Here is a 21,039-nt window from a genome sequence, read left to right as displayed (position 1 = left end):
AGCCTCCCAGAGGTCAGAGGTAAAAACCTAGGGTAAAGTCTCTACCCCTCCTTCAGAAATAAAAGTTTAAAATTAGACATAACATTTCTTTTGTTTGGCATATTTTTAAAGCATGATTCAGAAAAATAATTAGAACTGGTTTGCACTTACCAAGGATAGAAACTTGTGCAAATATATTTTCGGTACACGGCGATGCCCGCAGAAGCAATCCCAATCATTAGCTCTAAATTGTGCAGATCCTGTAAAAGGGAAGAACTCAGATTCACAGCGTGTCACAGTCATGCCGATGCCCTCTGGTAACTCAAGCACCCACGCTTTTATAAATAGCAGTATGTATAAGCTCCAAAGGGAAAACGTTATGGAAAACAGGCAAGGGATACTTCAGATCCAAATACTCAGCACCAGATGCTTCTAAAGCGAATGCACACTGCCTGGCACCTACACCTGGGTCCCAGCAGCTTAGAGACTCTGTTACCAGGCAGGTCCACCCATCATTCCACAGAATCTTCAAATGAGCATCCAATTATACATTTTCAACAATTAAATATCATGCTGGTATCAGAAAGGCCTCGCCCTCCGCACAGCTTCCCACTAATCTCAGCTCCCATCACTAAAAAGGCGTTAGTTATCTATTGTTGTGAAGGGGAGGACTGCTGTCTTTAAATCCAATGAATAAATAAATATTGCCTATAAATCCAGTACACTCAACATTCATTAAGAGCCTGTGTGCCACGCATTGCCATTGACAATGAAAATACAGAAGATATGGTGACTAACTACAGGGTGTTTTAAAGTCATTTAAGAATAAGGTGAGTACAATAAAATTTAAAAATAAAAGGGCTCCTTCCCCTGAGTCATCTATATCCCAATTTACCCAATCAGATACTTGTAATTATATTAAAAAAGGAGGGGAGCACAGTCTGACTTGTTACCACTGAGTGTGAATGGTAGGTTTGCCACTTACTAGCTGTGTTATTTTGGGCTATTGAGCCTCAATTTTTCCTTTTGTACAAGAACGATTATCAAACCCACCTCTCCAAGGGTTTTTATCAGGCTGAAATTAGAGAATATGGGGCAGGTGTAATGAACTTTCATTCTCTTTTGCCTCGCAAGACATAGAGGGATAAATCACTTGTGAACAGTGATGTGAACGTGGGGAATTAGAGAAACTGTCCAAACAAAACAGTGCTGACATATGCAAAAGTCCGGAGAGCATTTACTATTGGGCAACCCACTGAAATCACATGCGTCTCATCCCCGGACGGTTACTCTTCACTAAATTCCCGTGCCCATCCCCACATTTCTCAGCAGGGCCACATGACCAGGCACGGTCATTATTCTAGGAGAAGTGATGGGTCTCTTCTGGGCTGAATCATTTTAGGAGCTGCTACCCCGCCTTCCAGCTTCCTCCTTCCTTGCCACAAGCATGAGGCCATGTGCGAAGCTTGTGAAGCCACAAGACGGAAGCAGCCTGGCTGCCAAGCAAGCCACTGCATGAAGGAAGGCTACTCTGGAGTGCTGTTGGGACCCATCGCAGCTTTTGAACTACTGAAGAATGAACTTCACGGTATTGAGTTATTGATACTTAGGGGGTTTCGGGTGATCCAGCATAGCCAAAGGTAACCCAACTCCCTCTGACACCTTGGGGGTGTCAGCCAGGCAGGTAATCATCTGGCCTGAGGTCTCTCATGGGACGCAAGTGGTGGGGAGAGTACAGATCAACTCAGACACATATAAAGCCCACTTCACCAGTGTAGAAGTTTCTCGACAACATTCTACAACAAATAATTATTTGCAGATCTAATAAAAATTAACCATCAAGTCCCAAAGTTAGTATTTTCTAAGATCCCGTATCTTTTTCCTAATTTATTACTTAGGTCATAACTTGCCTATCACAGGGTTCTAAGACTGAAGAGGCACAAAAGAAATGAAAGTGTGTCTATGAATTACAAAAATACTCTACAGATGTAAAGCTGGTCATTTACTCAACTTCCCTGAGCCTCCATTTTCTCAGTGTAAAATGGGATGATTAGCATACCGATTTCACAAGATTGCTAATAATCTTTAAATGAGACCTTGTGCTCTTGTGAAAAGCATCTGGAACAATGGCTAGTACCTATTAGTTGTTCAACCAATATTTGCTTCCTTTTGGACATGATGTGGGACAATTACTGGTAGAAAATATAAAGATTGGATGCCAATTAGTGCTGGGGTCACGTACTGAAGCTGCTACTTGTGTGCTATGTGACCCTTGAGAAGTTCCTGAGTATCAGTTTCTCCATCTGTAAAATGGGGTAATGAGGATACTCACCTCATGGCATTACTGAAATAAGCAAGCCACTGTGTCTGGCAGATAGAAATTGCTCAGTCATTGAAGGATATTAGCCAATTTTATTTAAAAGGAACAATCAATTTAAAATATTTTTCAATAATTTTTAGAAGCGGTCATATTTGAGCAGTTAGCTATATTTTGAGCAGCACGGAGATGAAACAGTTAAACCCTTGGCTCATTAAAGCATCGCTCTAATGAGCATATACGTCCTTTGCTTCTTTAACCGTAATACGAAATCATCTTACAAAAACTACTTGTTTCTAATCCTCATGATGCCCCTACCCCATGGAAACACGAAACAAGTAACCAGATAAATAACCAACCAAACTCAACATTACTTTATAAAGTTTCTAAATATTGTTTAAGACGGTCTTTTATTATTATTATTATTAATTATTATTATTATTATTATTATTATTCTGGAAAAGGCAGTTTCAAGACGTTTTCAAACTTTCGGAAGTTAATTTCTGAACCCGACTGGGCCAAGGGTACCTACCCTACCGCCGTGCAGCTCCACTCCATAGAAGTCGAGGGTCCGTGCTATGTTGATGAAGCAAGATTCGGCTTCGGATTGCTTTAGCCCACTACAGAAGAGGAGAGAAGACGCAGAGTTTGCCAATCAATAGAGTATATAATTCCAACTTTAAAAATAAAATTCCTCTCCAAATTCATAACATTGTTGTAAGGTCATTAGATGCCTTATGTTATAATTCTTAAACAACTTAACCCTGGATTCTACTAAACCAGGACCTTCTCTTGTCCACTGAATAGGACTTCATCTAGCCTGCTCCATCCTTTACTAAATACTACTTCTTACCCAGTGGGCTCTCAGTATCAGATCCAGAAGACAGCCACCTTTTGAAATTCCCACCTTCCTTGTTCCAAGTTCAGGTCTCTCCACCTTTATCTATTCTTCCGGCAGCCTCCAGCTCCCAGACGTCACTGGGCTATTTTAGGATGCTGGCTTCTGCCTGGGAAACAATTCTGGGAGGGAGGATTGGCAGTTGCCTTTTAGAAGGGACGCTGGCTGCTTGGCCTTTGTTTTTTCAGCCTTCCTGAGAATGGCAGGTCCCCTGAGACCTGGCCTTCCCGGTTGGGATGGCGCTTTTTTGACCCGGGACTGAACAGATGCCACTGCAGCTTTGACTAAAACGAGGCAAAGGATGAGGAGGCCGGGAGTGGGCCTGTCTGGTGGAGGGCAGGCTTGGCCTGAGGCAGCTACGGGACACTGGGGCTCCTTTCGGGAATTTAGGCAGTTTTGTGACCCGATCCCAGAGAGGACGTGGGATTCACACAGCCTGGCGACCGTGGTCCAGATGCCTGGCTATTCCACGATGCCCAAAGGAGCCACCCATTTTATTAAATGTGGCCAACCATTCAAAGGTCTGCCTGGTAGGTCATTTGTGGGACAGTCCGCTTTAAAAAGGGCATTTCCCCTAGGAATTAACGGATTTCAGTGACATCCTAAAAAAGAACGCTGTAAATCCCCCTAAACTCTTACTGGATTTTGCACTTTACAGAAATGCTAGTTATGCCAAATATATCTGCCATCATAACAGCTCAAAGATTCACAAACCCCCGACAGCTTAAAAGAGGATTCATGAACTAAAGGAAGCAAACATCAAACATAAGGATGCAAGGTCCGAAATGCCCAGCCTGGGTTCCCAAAGTAGGCCACCACCCCATCCCTCCTCTCACCTGTGCTGCTCGTGGAGCGATTCCACCTTCGTTAAAAAGTCGTCGTTCTGGTCTGGTATAAACTGACTATCAGAAAGATAGCCCGGATGATGAATGGAAGAATTATAGTCTCCAAAATGAGCTACCAAGACAGAATGAGGAGGAAATCGCCTTTTCAATACGGTCTGCATTCACGGGCATCGACAGCATCACAAGCAAAGCATGGGAAGCATTCTTCCGAGAGGTTCTATCACCACGTGCCCTTGGCCTTCTTGTTGGCTTCAGATTCCACACGGTTATCGGACCCTACATGGGTCAAGCACCTCCATGCATGCTTCAGCTGAATAATCTTTCCCTGAGGCCAGATGTTTAAGCAGTCTGACCTAGGTCCTGTTCTAAACCCACAGCAGTTTGCACTGTACCCCGGATACAGACACTGAGTGCCCACTCGGAAATGCCATGTCCTGTATGCCAGGCACCGTGCAGACAGGCCGTCTAGTACCCCCAGGTGATTATAGCACTGGACCAACCTGCTCTAAAACAATGGGTGTGGGCAGCAAAGAGGTCACACTGACCTACTACTTGCACCTTGATCGGCTCCCTGGAATTTGGATAAGGTTGGAAGAAATGGAACCAGGATGTGTTCGGAGGCCCAGAGGGAAGGTGGGGGATGGAATGAGGGGGTGGGGTGGGTGGGGCTCATGGGTCTGGGCCCTGGCAAGGCTGAGGGCAGAGTTCTTGGGAAGAAGTGAAACATTCTTAGAGGAATCAGGGAAACGAGGACCTGCAACTGCAAGGTTAAGAGGAAAGTGGCTTTCTAGAGGGATTTCCAGATGCATCCCTGGTCCAAACAGTACCTCTCCCTTGAGATCCTTGACTGCCATTCTACAAACATGCTTCATTGATTATCTATGGCCACAGGTATTCCTGAGAGTTGTTCAGTAGCCAACCTGTACAAGCATACATGGTTGCCCTGAGGATTCAAACTGTCTGGGTGTCTGGACTGTTGAGACTGGGAAAAAGACCCTGGGTGGAACAGCCAAGGATCTGGCTTGTGGGACCCAAGGACACCTGCTTCCCTTCTCGATTCAGTTCTTCCAGCTTTATAAAAATAGGAGAATAAGTTCTAGTTTTGACGGGCAATTAAGTGGTATTTCATTTTCTTAATAAGACACTTTCATCTTTTTTCTTAAAAATATTAACCTTGATCTTTCCAGAGGTTGCAATGAATTCTTCCTGCACCTGGTCTCCACGCCAGCGAGCTTCTGAGGACTGATGTTTCACAGTACCCATTCAACACAGATTTCTAAATCAAATAGCTCCGTCTGTTTCACAAGGATGGGGATTGGCAGAAGCTGCAGTGATGCTTTGTGGCCAATCTCAGAAGGGAAGGAGAGGAGCCAGGGAGCTGCTTCGGGAGATTTCATCACAAAGATGAGAAGCCAGATGCAAGCATGTCTTTCTTTACATCCGTGTGGCCCTACTCATCCTCAACTGCCATCACACATAAGAGCTGCTCTTTGAGATCCATACTGTCGTAATGGGAGGCTTCCTCCTTACAGTCTTCCCTGGGGGCTGGGAGTGAGGCAGACTCATCTGTGGGGCCTAGCACCTATGCACAGTACATGGTAGGTGCTCAGGGATGCTGTGCTTGGAACTAACCCAGATAAAAGCTACTACAAAGTTTGATTTTGGAAGGGGAAGGCGGCAGAAAGTCAAGTGATCTACGCATGCAGATTTGGTCAAGGGCAGACCACTGGCCATTAAGGCCAGCCAAATGCAGCTAAGCTATGGACAAAAACATCAAGGCTGGATTATACAAGCACCAGTGTGACGCTCAGGTGAGTCTGTACAATGGTGAAATGTACAACAGTACATCTGGGAAATAATTTAGATGCCCTGACACAGAGCACCCAGGGAGGAAAGCTTGAGAAAGCCATAAAGTTACCTTGTGTAAATTCATTTTAAAAGGGAAGAAGCAATCAAATTTTTTGTAAAAAGGGAAGAAACTGGACCAGAGAAGGGACTTCCCGGTCACAGAAGCCACTTTCAGCAATCAAGACCAGAACCCAGGTGATGCATGCCCCAGCTGGTGCTCCTAACCTACCAGCCAGCCTGCCAGGTCCAAGGCTGCTGCTGGTGGGCCATTTGCTGAGGACAGCGGTCATATCCCCAGAAGACAGGCAAATGCTACAAGGGATTGTCCTGAGCCTCAAGGCAGAGTCCTATTAAATTATACTCTGTAGGGCAGCCCTGGTGGTGCAGTGGTTTAGTGCCACCTTCGGCCTGGGGTGGGATCCTGGAGTCCCAGGATCGAGTCCCATGTCGGGCTCTCTGCATGGAGCCTGCTTCTCCCTCTGCCTGTTTCTCATGCATAAATAATGAATTTTTTAAAAATCTTAAATTTTTTTTTTACTCTGTAGGTTTTATAGCTCATGGAGATCCTCTTGGATCTTGATTTGGTCATCCATATTAGCTAACAAGTCCCAACCCCCAGGCCCTTCTACAAATATGAATAGCAAGGCTGTCTTTCGCTAAGTCACTGACAAATATCTGAACTTAAATAAATGGTCAATGAGCCTCCCAGTAGGGTGGTCTTCCTTTGAAATCTTAGTTGGCTACTCTGTGCAAAGTCCTATGCTAACCACTAGAGGGAAACAAAGTCAAACAGTCATCTGCAAACGCCAGGAAAGCACAGGGAGGTTCCCAGGATGTTTTCAAAGCCGTCAACCCATTAGATGCTCATTACAACCCAGTGACAGGCATTGCTTTTATCTTCATGAAACAGTTAAGGTAAGGGAGACTCAAGGAGGGGACCTGCCCATTTTGCTCAGCTGGTAACTTGGAGCCTAGACTCTGACCACAGTCCAAAATCCTTCATCTACTGACTCTACCACATACCCTAACCTCCAGGGTAATACACTTTCCTATTTGTGGAGAAGCAACGCATGCAAAAGCTAATTATAGCAGGAAGAAAAGGAAATGAGTATTTGGGAAATACATTGTCTTAAGTTCCATGCATTCTTCTGGCTAATATTTTATATTGTTCAGGAAAGAGAGAGGTATATTCTAGGCACACAAATGTGCAGCATTTCCAGAGGTTACACTCTTCTGCTGGGAAAAGGTTACACTCTTTGCATCTTATAAGCCTTTTCCATGTTATTTGTCCATCTCCAACTTGATCTTGGAGGTTTTTCTCAGTGGTCATCACTAAGAAGCTTTTTTGGACTCACCCGCTTCTCACCCCACGCAGGATGCAGTGTATCCTCTATGCTCGCCCTCAACGCCAGCATCAGCGGGCCCACCTTTGCCTGCCCACCAGGCAGGACACCCCTCGCAGAGAGGTCATGCTTTGTCTGTCTTTGTGCCCTGAGGTGGGTGCAAAGCCTGCGCGTGACAGAGGTCAGCAGACATTACAGGATAAGTTATGTATTTCTGAAAACTTCATTCTCTGAGCCTTGTAAATACTTGAGGTCACCAGCCACCTACAGTCTTTTCAGTATTTACCTACATTGCTTTTTATCTAATAAGAAAATGTGCTTTTGGTTTGCTCATCACTGGTGGGGCTTATCATGCTACGACACACCCTGTTGGGACTATTTAGTGAAAGGTAGCAGATAAAAATGTAGACTATCCAGCAGTATCCCATCCCACAATTAATCTTACAGAAATGTGTGCAGGGAAGTTTGAGGAAAAATACATATGTACTTCCAGATAGTGAAGGAATAAAGAGCTTATACTTAAAAAATGCTTGTCTGACAACCCATGATTTTATTAGCATGGTGATCTTGCTACTATTTCTGCTGAAACTAGTTTGTACTTGCTAGGTGCTAAACAGTCCTTTACCCTCAGTCTATCATCCTTGGCAGAGGGGAACCCAACCACTGACACTTAGAATAGGATTTTCTTATTTGGCTCTTAAATTTTACTCTAAACAGAGTTTATTGTTTACAACAGGCAGTTCTTTAGAAAGCTTTCTTCTGGGAAGACATGAAAACGAAGAGTTAACACTTGCTGTGTGCCAAGCACGGTTCTCAGGGTTTTCCATATAATCACTCATTCTATCTTCACTACTACCCCATAGGGAAACACTGTTAGCCCCACCTGACAGATGAAAAAGCTGAGGCCTGGAGAGGCTCAGGGTCATGGGTGTGTATGTGGGAGAGCCAAAGCCCAGGTAATACGGCTTCAGGTGTGCTCTCATCGACTCAGTTAAAGGCAAGGGTCCAACTATAGTTTCCAGTTATAGATCATCTCACATGTGTGATTGGACTCAAACAGTCAGTTCTGAGTTGTCATCAACATCCTCACCTCCATCTTACAGATGGAAAAAATGGGCAATCGATTCAGGGAGGTAATACCACGTACATGGCAAATGGAGGAGCCAGGCTTTAAATTTAGTCGGAATGCATCCGAAGCTATGTCCTTTCTAAAAGTGTTCCTGTCTCTCAAACCTGAAGCTCTCACTGTGAAAACAAACTCACTCTGGAATGTGGCTAAGTTTGTCTCTTCAGCCGATCAGCCTGGCAGAGACGGAATCCATGAGGTCTAGGGATCAGTAAGGATACAAGTTGACTGTGGCCATGTCATTTCCCATCCAGATGTAACATTAGCGGAGTCTGTTCCAGCTGCACTGCAGGGAGAGGGGAACTTTCAAATCTACCCAGACCCACCACTGTGCAACCTCTTCTCAGTTTCCCGCTGAGGAGGAGATGCAGGCTATCTGCAGAGATTGAAACCAGGTCTTAGCTAACTAGTGAGTAGGGTCACTGTTAAGTCTGTCTTCTATCTCCCAGTATCACACAGGTGGGCAGGTAAGCTACAGGCCCAGCCACTTTGCTCTTTTACCTCTCTTATTCTTGTTCCTTGAAGCCAGGGGTGTGGACAGACTTAAGGTCACCTCAGGAGTCCTTGTCACCCTTCTCTTGCTATTTTGCTGCTGAGACCAAATTAGAGTGAGTAATTTAGCCAGCACTTGCTCTGAGACCTGACCATCTTGTCCTCTCAACTCCCTACCATACAGCCAGCCAAAAGAGTTATGGTGTGGAGCTTACAGAAAGGTGGAGGAGCCTTCTTCAGTCTTGGGCTACCACGAAACTCTGTTAGTGTACTGCAGTGGCACCACACAGCTAACTCTGAAGTGATACCTCGCCCTCCATCTGGCTATGTACCCTTTCTATGGTGCACACCCAGCATCTACCACCGGGCCTGATGTGGGATATATGCTCAACAAAGTTCAACCGAATGAGTGAATTCTTAAAGAAGTCTTAATGGGAAATTCCAACACAGACTTTCTATCCAATGTGGCAGCTACTAGCAATGTGTGGCTGGTCCAATTGAGATACGCTGCTAAGTATAAAATCTGGACTGGTTTTCAAAGACTTCACGTAAAAAAAAAAAAAAAAGGTAAAATATCTTGTTAATTTTTTATATTGCTTACATATTAAAATAATATTCAGGGGACGCCTGGGTGGCTCAGCGGTTGAGGAGCTGCCTTCAGCCCAGGGCGTGATCCCAGAGTCCTGGGATTGAGTCCCTCATTGGGGTCCCTGCATGGAGCCTGCTTCTCCCTCTGCTTGTGTCTCTGCCTCTCTCTGTCGCTCATGAATAAATAAAATATTTTTAAAAAAATAAAATAATATTCAGGATATACTGGATTAATTAAAGTATTAAAGCTAATCGCACCTGCTTCATTTTCCCTTTTTAATACTAGGTACTCGAAAACTTAACATTATAGATGCGGCTCACATTATACTTCTACTGGACACTGCTGGTACAAACCAATAAATAACTCATTAACTCTACTGAAATTCTAAAAATAAATTCCTACGGTCCTAAGCAAGTAGCATGAGTGGCCTCCAGCAAATTCCTTAACTGTGGGATCCAGTTTCCATGTTTGTAAGAGGTGACTGGTAGAAATATCTGCCCCCTGGGGCTTGTTATAAGATCTAACACATGAGCAAAGGTCTGGTTAAGGCAATGTATGATAGGTGACTTCTGTTGTATGGGCTCAGCCACACCTTCCCTAACCAACATCCCTGTGCCAGCGGAGCATGTCAGGGTGAAAGTGGGAGTGAAGCGTGCCCAACGGGATTCCTGGGAAGAGGGGAAGTGACCTGGTCAAACAGGAAAGGCCAGGGACTTTCTTAATACATCGGTCAGAACAGTCTGTCCATCTCGGAAATGCTCCCTGGGTGACTTACATTGTACTGCATAGGATGCTAGAACCACTGCCGAGTTAAGGGGGCAGGTTAACCTGTCAGGAGAAAAAGATATTAGAAAAGTCACAAGAACCAACAACAGCCTGAACCATCCATCATGGGGAACACCTGTCCCTTTCATGGATTAACCATTAAAAAAGCATCATGGATCGTAACAAAGACAATTTTAGGATATAATTCAAATAGTATAGATAAATGTAACACTAAAGAGTCACAATTAAAAGAGAACTTTGTTGTGTTTAACGCACATTAATACAAATATCATGAAGCTAGAGGCCTACTGTTGGGCTGGTCAAGAGAGGCCAGGCTCATATCACTAAGAGGGAAAAGTGAGGAAAATCATACTCTTAGATCAATGGGCCACCTTCATATCTTTCTAGTAAAGACGTGAGACTTTTTGTAGGGCTTTCTAACTCAATTGTTGACTTTTGTTGACTCCGTGATTCTTGATTACCCACTTTCTAGAGGGGGGACACCCTCTTAGATGGGAAAAATAAAAAAGGATCTTAAAATTTAAAAACTCCTGAGAGTTCTAAATTGCTTAGTAACAGCTACTTAAGTTTCCTTTTTTTATTTTTTAAATAAATTAATTTTTATTGGTGTTCAATTTACCAACATACAGAATAACACCCAGTGCTCATCCCGTCAAGTGTCCCCCTCCGTGCCCGTCACCCATTCACCCCCACCCCCCGCCCTCCTCCCCCTCCACCACCCCTAGTTCATTTCCCAGAGTTAGGAGTCTTTATGTTCTGTCTCCCTTTCTGATATTTCCCACACATTTCTTCTCCCTTCCCTTATATTCCCTTTCACTATTATTCATATTCCCCAAATGAATGAGAACATACACTGTCTGTCCTTCTCCGATTGACTTACTTCACTCAGCATAATACCCTCCAGTTCCATCCACGTTGAAGCAAATGGTGGGTATTTGTCGTTTCTAATGGCTGAGTAATATTCCATTGTATACATAAACCACATCTTCTTTATCCATTCATCTTTCGATGGACACCGAGGCTCCTTCCACAGTTTGGCTATTGTGGACATTGCTGCTAGAAACATCGGGGTGCAGGTGTCCCGGCGTTTCATTGCATCTGAATCTTTGGGGTAAATCCCTAACAGTGCAATTGCTGGGTCGGCTACTTAAGTTTCCTAAATCTATTTACCCTCCTGAAGTTTCTGATCTGCAGGGAATGGTCCATCTGCCTCCCAGTTTGCCTGCCACCTGCCAGAGACCCAAGGACTGGGGTTATACTTGAGCTCCCCGGCCCTCAGGCTCACTATCCTCCAAACAGCCCATTTCGGCCAATGACCCCAGCTCTAGCTTAGTCATACTTCGAGTCCCCCGGTTGCTCCCTTCCCTCTGTTCAACCATGAACGTCACCATCTGCCTGAGCTTGGCCAGCAGACCCGGGGCAGGGATCCCTGCCAGGTGGAGAAATGTGCTGAGGAGAGGCTGAAGAGAAGCAGCACGAAGGAAGGCTCGCTGGGTGGGGAGACCAGATTTCAAGAGCATTCTTCCCAGCAGCCCCAGGGGAAGTGGGGGAAAAGTACTGTTTCCATGGCAGCTCCCGAAATTCCCAAGATGTGAGTCACCTCCATCTCTCTGACTAATCAGACTGGGCAGCCCAGGGTTCCCCTTCCTATCTGCTGGGCTGGGACCTGTCCTGAAGCTGCACGAGAACCTGGCCTTCCCCAATGGAGGGGCCCCCAACTTTCCTCAGGTGACTAGGTGTTTCCTGCTAGAACTGCTGAATGATCTCTCCATGTCTGGAGATATGTCCAGGGATGCTCACCATCTATTTGTTCATCTGGGGACCCAGAGAGCCCGTGGGGAGAGCAAACCCCAGCCACTTGCTGTCTGACCCAGATGGGCTTCAAAGACACCTAAGTCAGTGTTCCTGCTAGAGGCAGAGCAGACGAATGGGATTCAAGGAACTGAGGAGAAGCTACGGAGGTTCCATTTACAGGGAAGGAACAACTATGAAGAAGTCAGAAAAGAACATTTCCAAATAATAGTGTAAATACAAACTAAAAAGGAATGCTGAGAGCCTGCATGGCCACTCAACGATGCCCCCAGGCAGACCCCTTTCTTTCCCTCCAGGCTTTAGAGTCTCACTCCGACAGACAGGGTCACCTGTTCTCAGCTGGAAGGAGAGCATGCCTCGGAGCCAGGGCCACTGACACAGATGGTTGGAGCAAGTCAGGGCACCCAGGAAGAAGGCTAACTAGATCCATCCCGTCTGTTCAAAGACCCACAGCCACAAATGGCCAGGCCCACCCTAACACACCCAGCAAGTATCTGGTAGCAGGAGACCCTCTCCTGAGAGAGGCGGTGAAGGCAACCAGCAGGCCTGACCAGCTATGCCAGGGATTGAAGGCAGGAGGTGCCCCTCAACAGGTGTGACTAGAGACTAACGGGGGTATTGTGTTTGGAGAAGAATGAATGAAGACAGCCAATTTCCACTGGCTGGACAGAGAGCTCCTGGGGGTGGGAGGCCCGGCCTTATCTGACCAGCACAGCACAGAGCCCATCGCGTAACAGGCGCTTGCAAAACATTTGCTGGGAAAAGAAATTAGTGCCTAGGAGAGAGGGAGAGACAAGTTTCTTTTGGTGCAGAGGGCAGGCTGGACCCAGGAGAGGGGTGGGTAATTTCACCAGAGTCACCCTCACATGTGAGAAGGCTCTCTCACAAAACGGGGAGCTCCTTTCTGGGGGATGCTTAAGCAGAGGCCCAAAGCCTGCAGTTGTGCTAGAGAAGGGGTTCCTTCCTTCTCTGAGTGCGAGAAGGAGCTAAATCACAAAAATTCTCGAATTCCAGGAGCTCTGAGCAGTCAACAGGTTCTGGAAGTCCAGAAAGCAACACAAGTCTTGTTTCTAAATGTTCCTCCCCTAACCCCATCCCCAGGATCTTCATGGCCCTGCCCGCAAATCTCCCTTCCACTTAGATGAAGCCCCTCCAGCCTCTTGTAGCCTTCCCTTTCTTGCACTGCCATGATCTTTGTAGATGCTGCTCTGGCCACATGCCTTCCGATTAAGAACCTCCAATAGCTCTCCTCTGCCTGCTGGACACAAGATGCTTGTCTAGCTTTGACAGGAAGAGCCTCCCAACTGTATTCTGTAAGCCTGCAACATGTGCTCTTCAGCTGAGACCAAAGGGGTGGCACAGGGCAAAGACCTCCAGCCCGCACTCCTTCTAAATCCTCATGGCAACTGGGGTCTGCAACGTCCATACTGGTCCCAATCGCCTCACGGGCTCCTGTCTCACTGCCCCCAACCTCATGGTGGGCTCCCTCATAGAGGCTTCTGAAGACCCTCCTCAGGAGAGCTGGCAGGAGGAAAGCAGGAATGAGGAGAATAAGCAGTGACTGTTTCCACCAGTTCACCTGCTGCAGGTTCTCCCTTAGGTCAAGGAAAAGCCAGGATTTGAAGGAGAGAGCTCAGGGACAAGTGGCTTGGCATTTTTTCTCCCTTCCCGAGCCATTTCAGATACTCCTGGAGATGGTCCTGACACACAAGTCGTGCTGACTCGCAGGCAGACACTCGTCTTTCAGCAGAAAGGCTCCCAGAGAGAAAAGGAATCACCTCTAGGTAACTGAGGGGCTTGGAAGTGAATCTATATTAGGTCCAATCTGCCTTCTGGAATGAAGCCTGTCTCACATTCTCCCTTCAAAATTTCTCAGGTCTTTACCAGAAAGATAACTGTACCTTTTCCCATAAAACTGAAGTTTTATCCATCCTCGGCTTCTCAAAATCAAGACTGAGTTAAAACCAGATGTCCAGAGCGTAATGCCGTGCAGGATGCGGCTTTCAACATCCACCCTTTGTTTAGATTTAATACTGTTACCAGAAATACACGCTCATTAGATTAAAAAACCAGGAATTTTAGTGCCCGGCAGCTGACAGGAAAAGAAGAATGTGAAATTCTCATTACCTTCCTTCACAAATATCCATCTTCAGTTGTAAGAAATACAAATGCCTACAAAACAATTGTTTTTATTAATTCATCATACTCAAATGGAAATACAAAAAAAAAGGTGATAAGGACAAGATCTGTACATGTGGAAGACAAAATGCATACACACACATTTCCATCTGAATTATCAGGCACTATTTTGTACGTTGCAAAGCTGCCCCTTCAGTAACAATGGTTCATGTGGCTGCTGACTTGCAGCCAGCCCCACGCCAGCACATGCTGTCCCAGGGATGGTTGAGCCCGCCAAAGATCAGCTGGTGCTGTTGCCAGTGGGCACCCCCACCCTGGACATTCCCAACCAAATTTGGGGCTTCCAAGAGCACAGGACCCACAGGCATCATGCATTGGCAGCCCCCATGTGCTGGGGGGCCGCGATTCAGAACACACCCACATTCCCTCCGCATGAAGCTGCATAGAGGAGGTGGGGCCATGCGGACACCTCCTTGGCTGGGTGCAAGCACCCAGCTGAGTTTTTTCCTGTGTCCCAGGAACTGTGGGTACTTGAGCTGTAGGTACTGTGGGTACATAAACATCAGTCAGCTATCAGCTGCCAGGACCTCCGAGCTGAATTTGGTTGGCCCTTGTGAGCCACCAGCAATGTCACTTCAAAACCCAGGACCTGATTGTGGGCAGCGCTCAGGAAGCCATCACGGGCTCCTCGCCCTGTGAACCTGCCCACCATCCAGGGACTGGGTAACAGCAGCAAGAGTGCTGCACCAGCCACGAAGGGCCATGGAAAGCTTTATATTTAGGGATGTGGCACACATGTGACACTTGGCTACTAGCTCCCACTCTTTTTTAAAGCCCAGATTCAAATGGGATAGACATTCCAGCGTCTGGCCAAGAGGACAAAAGGGAAACTTCTTGAAATATAATACAGATGCAGCAGGAGTGTTCTGGGGCAGGAGAGTGATAATTTTGGCAATTTAAAACACATGGGGTCTCCTTATTCCTTTATAGCTTTACATTCAAAGGTCAAGGCTGGTGTTCTGAGATGTGACTACTTCACAGGGCATTACGACCTCCTCTCTGCACAGATGTAGGCCGGGTGTGGGAAATTTATAATATACTGCCTCATTTCAGCCTCCTACCAGCTCTGAAGAAGGCACCACCACCTCCTCTTTTTTGGGGAAACAGGCATTCAGATAGGTTACATGGGGTCAGTTAGTTCTTATTTTAACCTGGACGCTCACACTATGAAAAAACCTGACTATGCTACAAATTTCTTCTGCATCTAATGACTTCAGCTTAGGGTCAATTTCCTATTTCTGGTATCATTACATAGACTGTAGTTATCATCAACTATCCTTAACGTGTTGAAGACCAGCACTGAAACATCGTGTAGCATACATTTGCTGATTCACACTTACTCTGTATTGGAGACTATATTTTTCACCTAGGAGAACATCACCAGTCCTTTCTAGTTTGTTCCTATGTTTATCCAAGCTGACATTCAACCAGAATTAAGTGTTCTCTCCTCCTACAATGCTACTGGAAGAAAGTAGAGAAGGGAGAGAATGCTAGATAATCCGATGGTGAATCTGGCCCTCCAGTGACGAGCCTGGCTAATTGGTGTATCTTCCTAGGGATAGAAAGGAGAACATGAACCTGGATGTCACCATTCATCAAAGGCTATTTTGCCTGAGTCAACCCCATGACATCATAAAAAGAGGCTGTAATAGCGGGAGGAGGCCCAAAGTAAGGGGTCTCTTGGAAATCCTGAAGGAGCCTCATTTCGAGACTGCCAGTAAATGAAATTCGGTATACAACGACCTAAATTTATCAGGAACAGCAGTTGTGGAGGCTCACAGTCAAAGAGATGTCTAGCAATTAGAATAAAAGAAAACCATACAGAAGAGATGCTCAGTGCATCCAACTTCAGAAATGTAAAGATCATTCCTAGAGTGTATCCCATCCGTGACCTCAACTTCACACACACACACAAAAGCAACGAATGCCTCCCTGCCTAGAATTTTAGAAAACAAACAGAAAACAACAAATACTGCTTTCTCTGACACTTGAGAGCTAAATTTCTCTAAAAGGGATTTATTTCTGGATAAACTACAGAGCTGGGGCTTACTAAGATACTGTGTGTCAGGAATAAAGGCAAAACAAGGCAAAACTCTAAGTTAAACACACACACACACACACACACACACACACACACACACGTGAATTAATGGTGGAAGTCTAGCTCAGCATAAGAAAAAGATCTGTCAGTCCTGGCTGCCCACCAGCTCTATAGAAGCCACGTGGGTGGCTGCTGCTATGGCTCCTGTTACATTGAAATCTGGTGCCCAGACTCCCAGGAGGTGACAGCTACACTCTATTCCACCCTGGGGAATACCATGCATCTTAACTTGGAAGGTGGGGTGGTTAGGGTCAGGTGTTAGTCCTAACACAGTGAACTGTAGCAGGGATTCAAACAAACTTTGATCTTGGACTCAGGGAAGGACAAAAATTTATCTATTACTCATCTTGTGCCCAAATCTGCCTCTCTGCATCCTCCCCCCACCGGCCATGATCTACCACCAAGCACATCTAATTCCCCTTACCCATGTTGGCCCTTCCAGATCTCAAGACAGCCCGGTCTCAATCCATCTCAAATGGTCCCTCAAATGACAAGGAGGCTCAGCAGGATGATTTTGTTGGCACCCAGAGGGAGGAAGCTTCTCTCTGGTGGGGTCGGGAAGTGGATGCCCAATGACCAAGAGGGCCACTGGAGACGGACCAGCCCTAGCAATCCCTCCACTCTAGTTCTACGGTTGGAGACCTCCATCGTGCCTGCTGGCCGCCACACCCCCGGTGGCTCCAGCATCATGGGGGAGACAGAATGAGGGGTGACAAGGACTAGTTTAGGCAAGGTGGTTCATACCTGGCATTGGGACCTATCAGTTGGTCATAAATTTAATGGGTCACAATTGGAATTTTAAAAGAAGGAAATGGAGAAGAAGAACCTGAGAGTGCTCTGTCCTTGCTAGCTTCATAATACATATCTGTACTGCATGGTGAAGCACAATGTATCTTTGCTGCGTGGTTGTGATTTAAAAGTCCACTGGCTAAAACCACACACATGTAGACACACACAACATATACTGTGTGTGTCGTCATAATATTTTTAATGCATCCCTTGAACAGAACTTGATATTTAGTAATGGCCTGGGGGAACCGTAGTGGGGTGACCTCAAACGCCTATTCCTATAGACAGTGTCACCCCTGGGTGTCCCCTGGCTTCTGAACTGAGCTCCTACACTAACCCCTTAGGCCACCAGCATAAGGAGCCATGATGGGGAAAACTCAAAGCACTACATGAACCCCCCACAGCTACCCGATGAGCCCTGCCGACATCTCTGACTCTGGCTTACAATTTAACTCAACAGTAAACACAGTTAAATCTCCAATGTCTGCTATTGTGGAGGGAAGAGGTGGACAAAGGCAAAACAGAATAATAGACTAATATTTAGCCTTTAAACAAACCGAAAGCTAAAATGTCATCATGTGAGGACCCTCAAAAAAATAAAACACCGTACTCGATGCCTGAGTTAATGTCACCTTCTTGGACACAGTCTCATGGGCACAGTGAACAAAGAATGGGAGTCAATATTCCTGAACATACATTGGGTTTTCTTTTTTTTTTTTTTTTCTGGTAGAGGAAAAAAAAAAACTCTGGAAGCTGCCCTCCCTATGAAAAATAAACATATCATTAATAAAAGGGCTCACCATTGCTGTGGGGGAGTGCAAGTAGAGGCGGGGTCACTGTTCAAACAGCAGCCACCTTCCTGTGCCCGCCCCCTCCATTCCAAACACTGTTCCCCACCCAGAAAACCCACGTGCTGGTACAAAACAAGGGCCAGGCCCTACGCCAAGCCCTGAGGGGTAAACAATCCTATCTGGGCTCTCTCCCTTATCTGGTTCACATTTTGCCTGCACAGCCTGATTCACCCAGGAGAGGAGCTGGTCCAGCCTGCATTCCTTTCTATTTCTACCAACTGGGGATCTGGTCGAGAATGCTCAGTTCAGACACCTCCTGTGATCCTAAAGGGCCCCCATGCTCGCCCCACAGAGATACCCTGTTATCTTCCAAACCCTGCCTGCGTTAGCAAATGAAGGAAGGAGCACTTTCTTTGGGCCCCTGCATGCTCCACAGGCAGGAGGGGTTTGGGGTAGCAGGAGGGGCAGGAGGTGGTGGGTGGGAGTGTACTTGAAATTGCACCAAATAAGGAAGGAAGTAGGCCCAAGACAGAGAAACTAATTGGCTGATGAAAATTTCAATTATGTACCCCTCTGATTTTCACTTGTTTCATAACCGCTGGTGTGGTTATACCCAAATGCAGTGTACGGCCACAGTGATAAGATAAAGAGTACATTTTTAGTGGTTACTCATTTTCATATATTAAAAAGGAAACTTTAAAAAAAATGTTATTACCTGGTTTGTTCTTGCTGCAGTGTGTTGGGATCAGGTATAAAAAATCTTACTCGAAAATGCAGAGTACAGGGGAAACCTCCTACAACATTTTTCAAAAACAAATTTAAGTTTTCCCTTTAAAAAAGTCAATGCAGGTAAGCGGCTACTCTCCCACAAGTGATGCATTTTTTTTTCACTAGACCCACAGCTTTTTTTCATCAATAGAAGGACGAATTTCAAAAGAAGGAGTGCACAAGACAATCGACTGTTTAGAAATCTCCAAGTCTGCAAAGAGTCAGATATTTTGCAACACGAGCACAGAATGAGGTATTATCCCCTCCCTACTACATGGCTGTGTTCAAACAACGCACTCCATCACTTGTAGCAGGAATTTCTGAATTCTTTAAATCGACAGATTATACAACATTCACAAGGAAATAATCTCACATAGATAGCGATTTTGTACTTTTCCCCAAACACTTCCATGTATGTTCTTGAGCATAAAGACCAGTCATAGCCAAGACTATGAGTAGGCTAGGGTGATACTGATGGCACTGCTTTGCAGAGAAGCCAACAGGCATAGACATGGGCCTTCAGCACACAACTGAGGACAAAATCAGAACTTTAGCACTGAGGTTTTTGATTCTGCTACGCCACACCTCAGTCTTTTGGATACTGGGAAACAGTTCGTGCTTTTAACGCAAAGTAAATTCCCAAAGTGATGAACATACCGGCAAGTGTTATAGAATTAACATACTCAAATATGGCTTTATGCGACAATACCAAGAGTCAGTTTGCTTGTAGAGATAAAATTAGCCCATTTCTTTTGCTGGAGATGGTCACAGGAGAGGATCAGGTTGTGCTGCTAGGATTCCATGCTCTTCTTCAGGTCAACGGCACCCCTCTCCATTACACACTGAATGTTTGCTGGCCCTGTGTGCTCAGCGCTTCGCTGCTTCTGAAATTCAAGCCTTCTCCACCCTGCTCCTCTCGCTGATCCTGACACGGAGCGGGATGCCTCACCTTCCCTCTCTGTAGTACTTAATGTCAGTGTCTCTCTGGCAGGTGTCAAAGGTATGGGGGGTGGTGTGTTCACCTACAATGTACCTCTGCACAGGTGCTCGGGTACCAGTGGGTGGCGCTGTAACTCGGTATAGTCTGACCACCCGCACATCTGGGGGATAGCTCAGTCTTCCTACTGCCTTGGACTAGTCTTCCAGCTCCCCTCCTCACTGTAACTTGTCATAGTGTCTCAGGATACCTTTGTGCACCCAGAACATCCTATCATGTGCTCAGAACTAGCCTAGAACCGTCACTCTCCTTGTCTACATCCCCATGCTTGGCTGTCAGCTTTTCGAGTGCAGGGTCCCGATCTGATTTGGACCAGGTTCTCAGAGCTTAGCCCAATGTGTTACCAAAATCTGAGCTCAGGGTACATTTCCTGAATGAATGAGTTAGTGAGAGAATGAATGATGATACCTATTCATGCCTGTGGGGACTTAAGGCTCTGAGAATTCAAATGGGGGCAGATACTCACTTGCACCGTGGCTCTGTGGCTCCCCATGGGTAGTTCTGAATGCTAAGGGAGGTAAGGGCTTGGAGGCAGCAGTGGGATCATGGCCATGGTTCCTTCTCTCTACTCCCTTCCATCGGGGTGCTGGGGCAGGTGGGGGGAGGTGGCATACGTGTGTTTACGCTTGTATGAAATCCACCTGCTGTCTACCCCTCAGCCATTCACTGGCCGCCTCCTGAGGAGGGGGGCGCATTGTGAGGTGCCCAGACGTTGCAAGCATCCTTCCCTGAAGGAGCTTGCAGTTTCCAAGGAAGATAAAGGCAGGCAACTACAAGATGAAAGAGTGCTCTCGGGAGCTAAGCAGGTAACGACAAATGTAAGGGAGGGTAGGCGGAGTCACGGCCTCTAATAAAAGAGATGGCAGTCTGAGTGGCTTGGAAGAACAGCAAGATTTGGATATAGGAGAGAGAGAAGCATTTCAAACAAGAGGGAAGGGACAGAAGGAAGACACTGAGGAATGTGTGCAGCCTGGCAGGGCAGCCAGATTTGTCTGGAGCATAAGGTGCAGAAAGGGGAAGAGAGAGTGTGATGCTGGGAAACCAGGCTGAGAACAGTCTGGGCGGAGGGTGGGGATGGGGCATGCTGTGAAGCCTTTCCTAACTGGGAGTTCAAGTACAGCACTGGGGCCCACTCATGGCTGGGGAGCAGTATGTTGTATCTGTGATATTACCTACCTATGTCTTAGGCTCCAGTGGGAGGGAGTGTGAGTGTGTGTGTGTGTGCATGCACATGTGTCCTTCCCACCCTGGCTCTCACACTGGTCTAAGAGAGGCCATCCTCCTTCCCTTATAAGAAGCAAGTAGGTTCCTGGGCTCTTGGCTGCCTTCTTTCACCTTTCCCTTTCCTGCTCATAGCTG

At 46.2% G+C, this 21,039-nt stretch overlaps 1 protein-coding gene across 11 annotated transcripts in view; it reads right to left on the bottom strand.

The window, feature by feature from the left end:
- PTPN3 (protein tyrosine phosphatase non-receptor type 3) overlaps window positions 1–21,039 on the bottom strand; it is a 146,050-nt gene that overhangs the window by 50,999 nt on the left and 74,012 nt on the right. For 9 of the 11 annotated variants that reach the window (XM_055301956.1, XM_055301960.1, XM_055301953.1 and 6 more), the window contains 6 exons: window positions 18,631–18,709; window positions 14,163–14,207; window positions 10,213–10,265; window positions 4,031–4,151; window positions 2,829–2,916; window positions 151–239 (listed from right to left, as the gene is read on the bottom strand). In XM_055301956.1, coding sequence (XP_055157931.1) covers window positions 151–239; window positions 2,829–2,916; window positions 4,031–4,151; window positions 10,213–10,265; window positions 14,163–14,207; window positions 18,631–18,709 — 475 coding nt within the window. Of the gene's footprint in view, window positions 1–150; window positions 240–2,828; window positions 2,917–4,030; window positions 4,152–5,212; window positions 5,303–10,212; window positions 10,266–14,162; window positions 14,208–18,630; window positions 18,710–21,039 lie in introns of those variants that run through there. The other 2 variants (XM_055301963.1, XM_055301964.1) reach the window with 2 other exon arrangements.

Source organism: Nyctereutes procyonoides, unplaced genomic scaffold, assembly GCF_905146905.1.
Source record: "Nyctereutes procyonoides isolate TBG_1078 unplaced genomic scaffold, NYPRO_anot_genome, whole genome shotgun sequence".
Lineage (NCBI taxonomy): Eukaryota > Metazoa > Chordata > Mammalia > Carnivora > Canidae > Nyctereutes > Nyctereutes procyonoides.
This window is presented reverse-complemented; position numbering and strand designations above follow the sequence as displayed.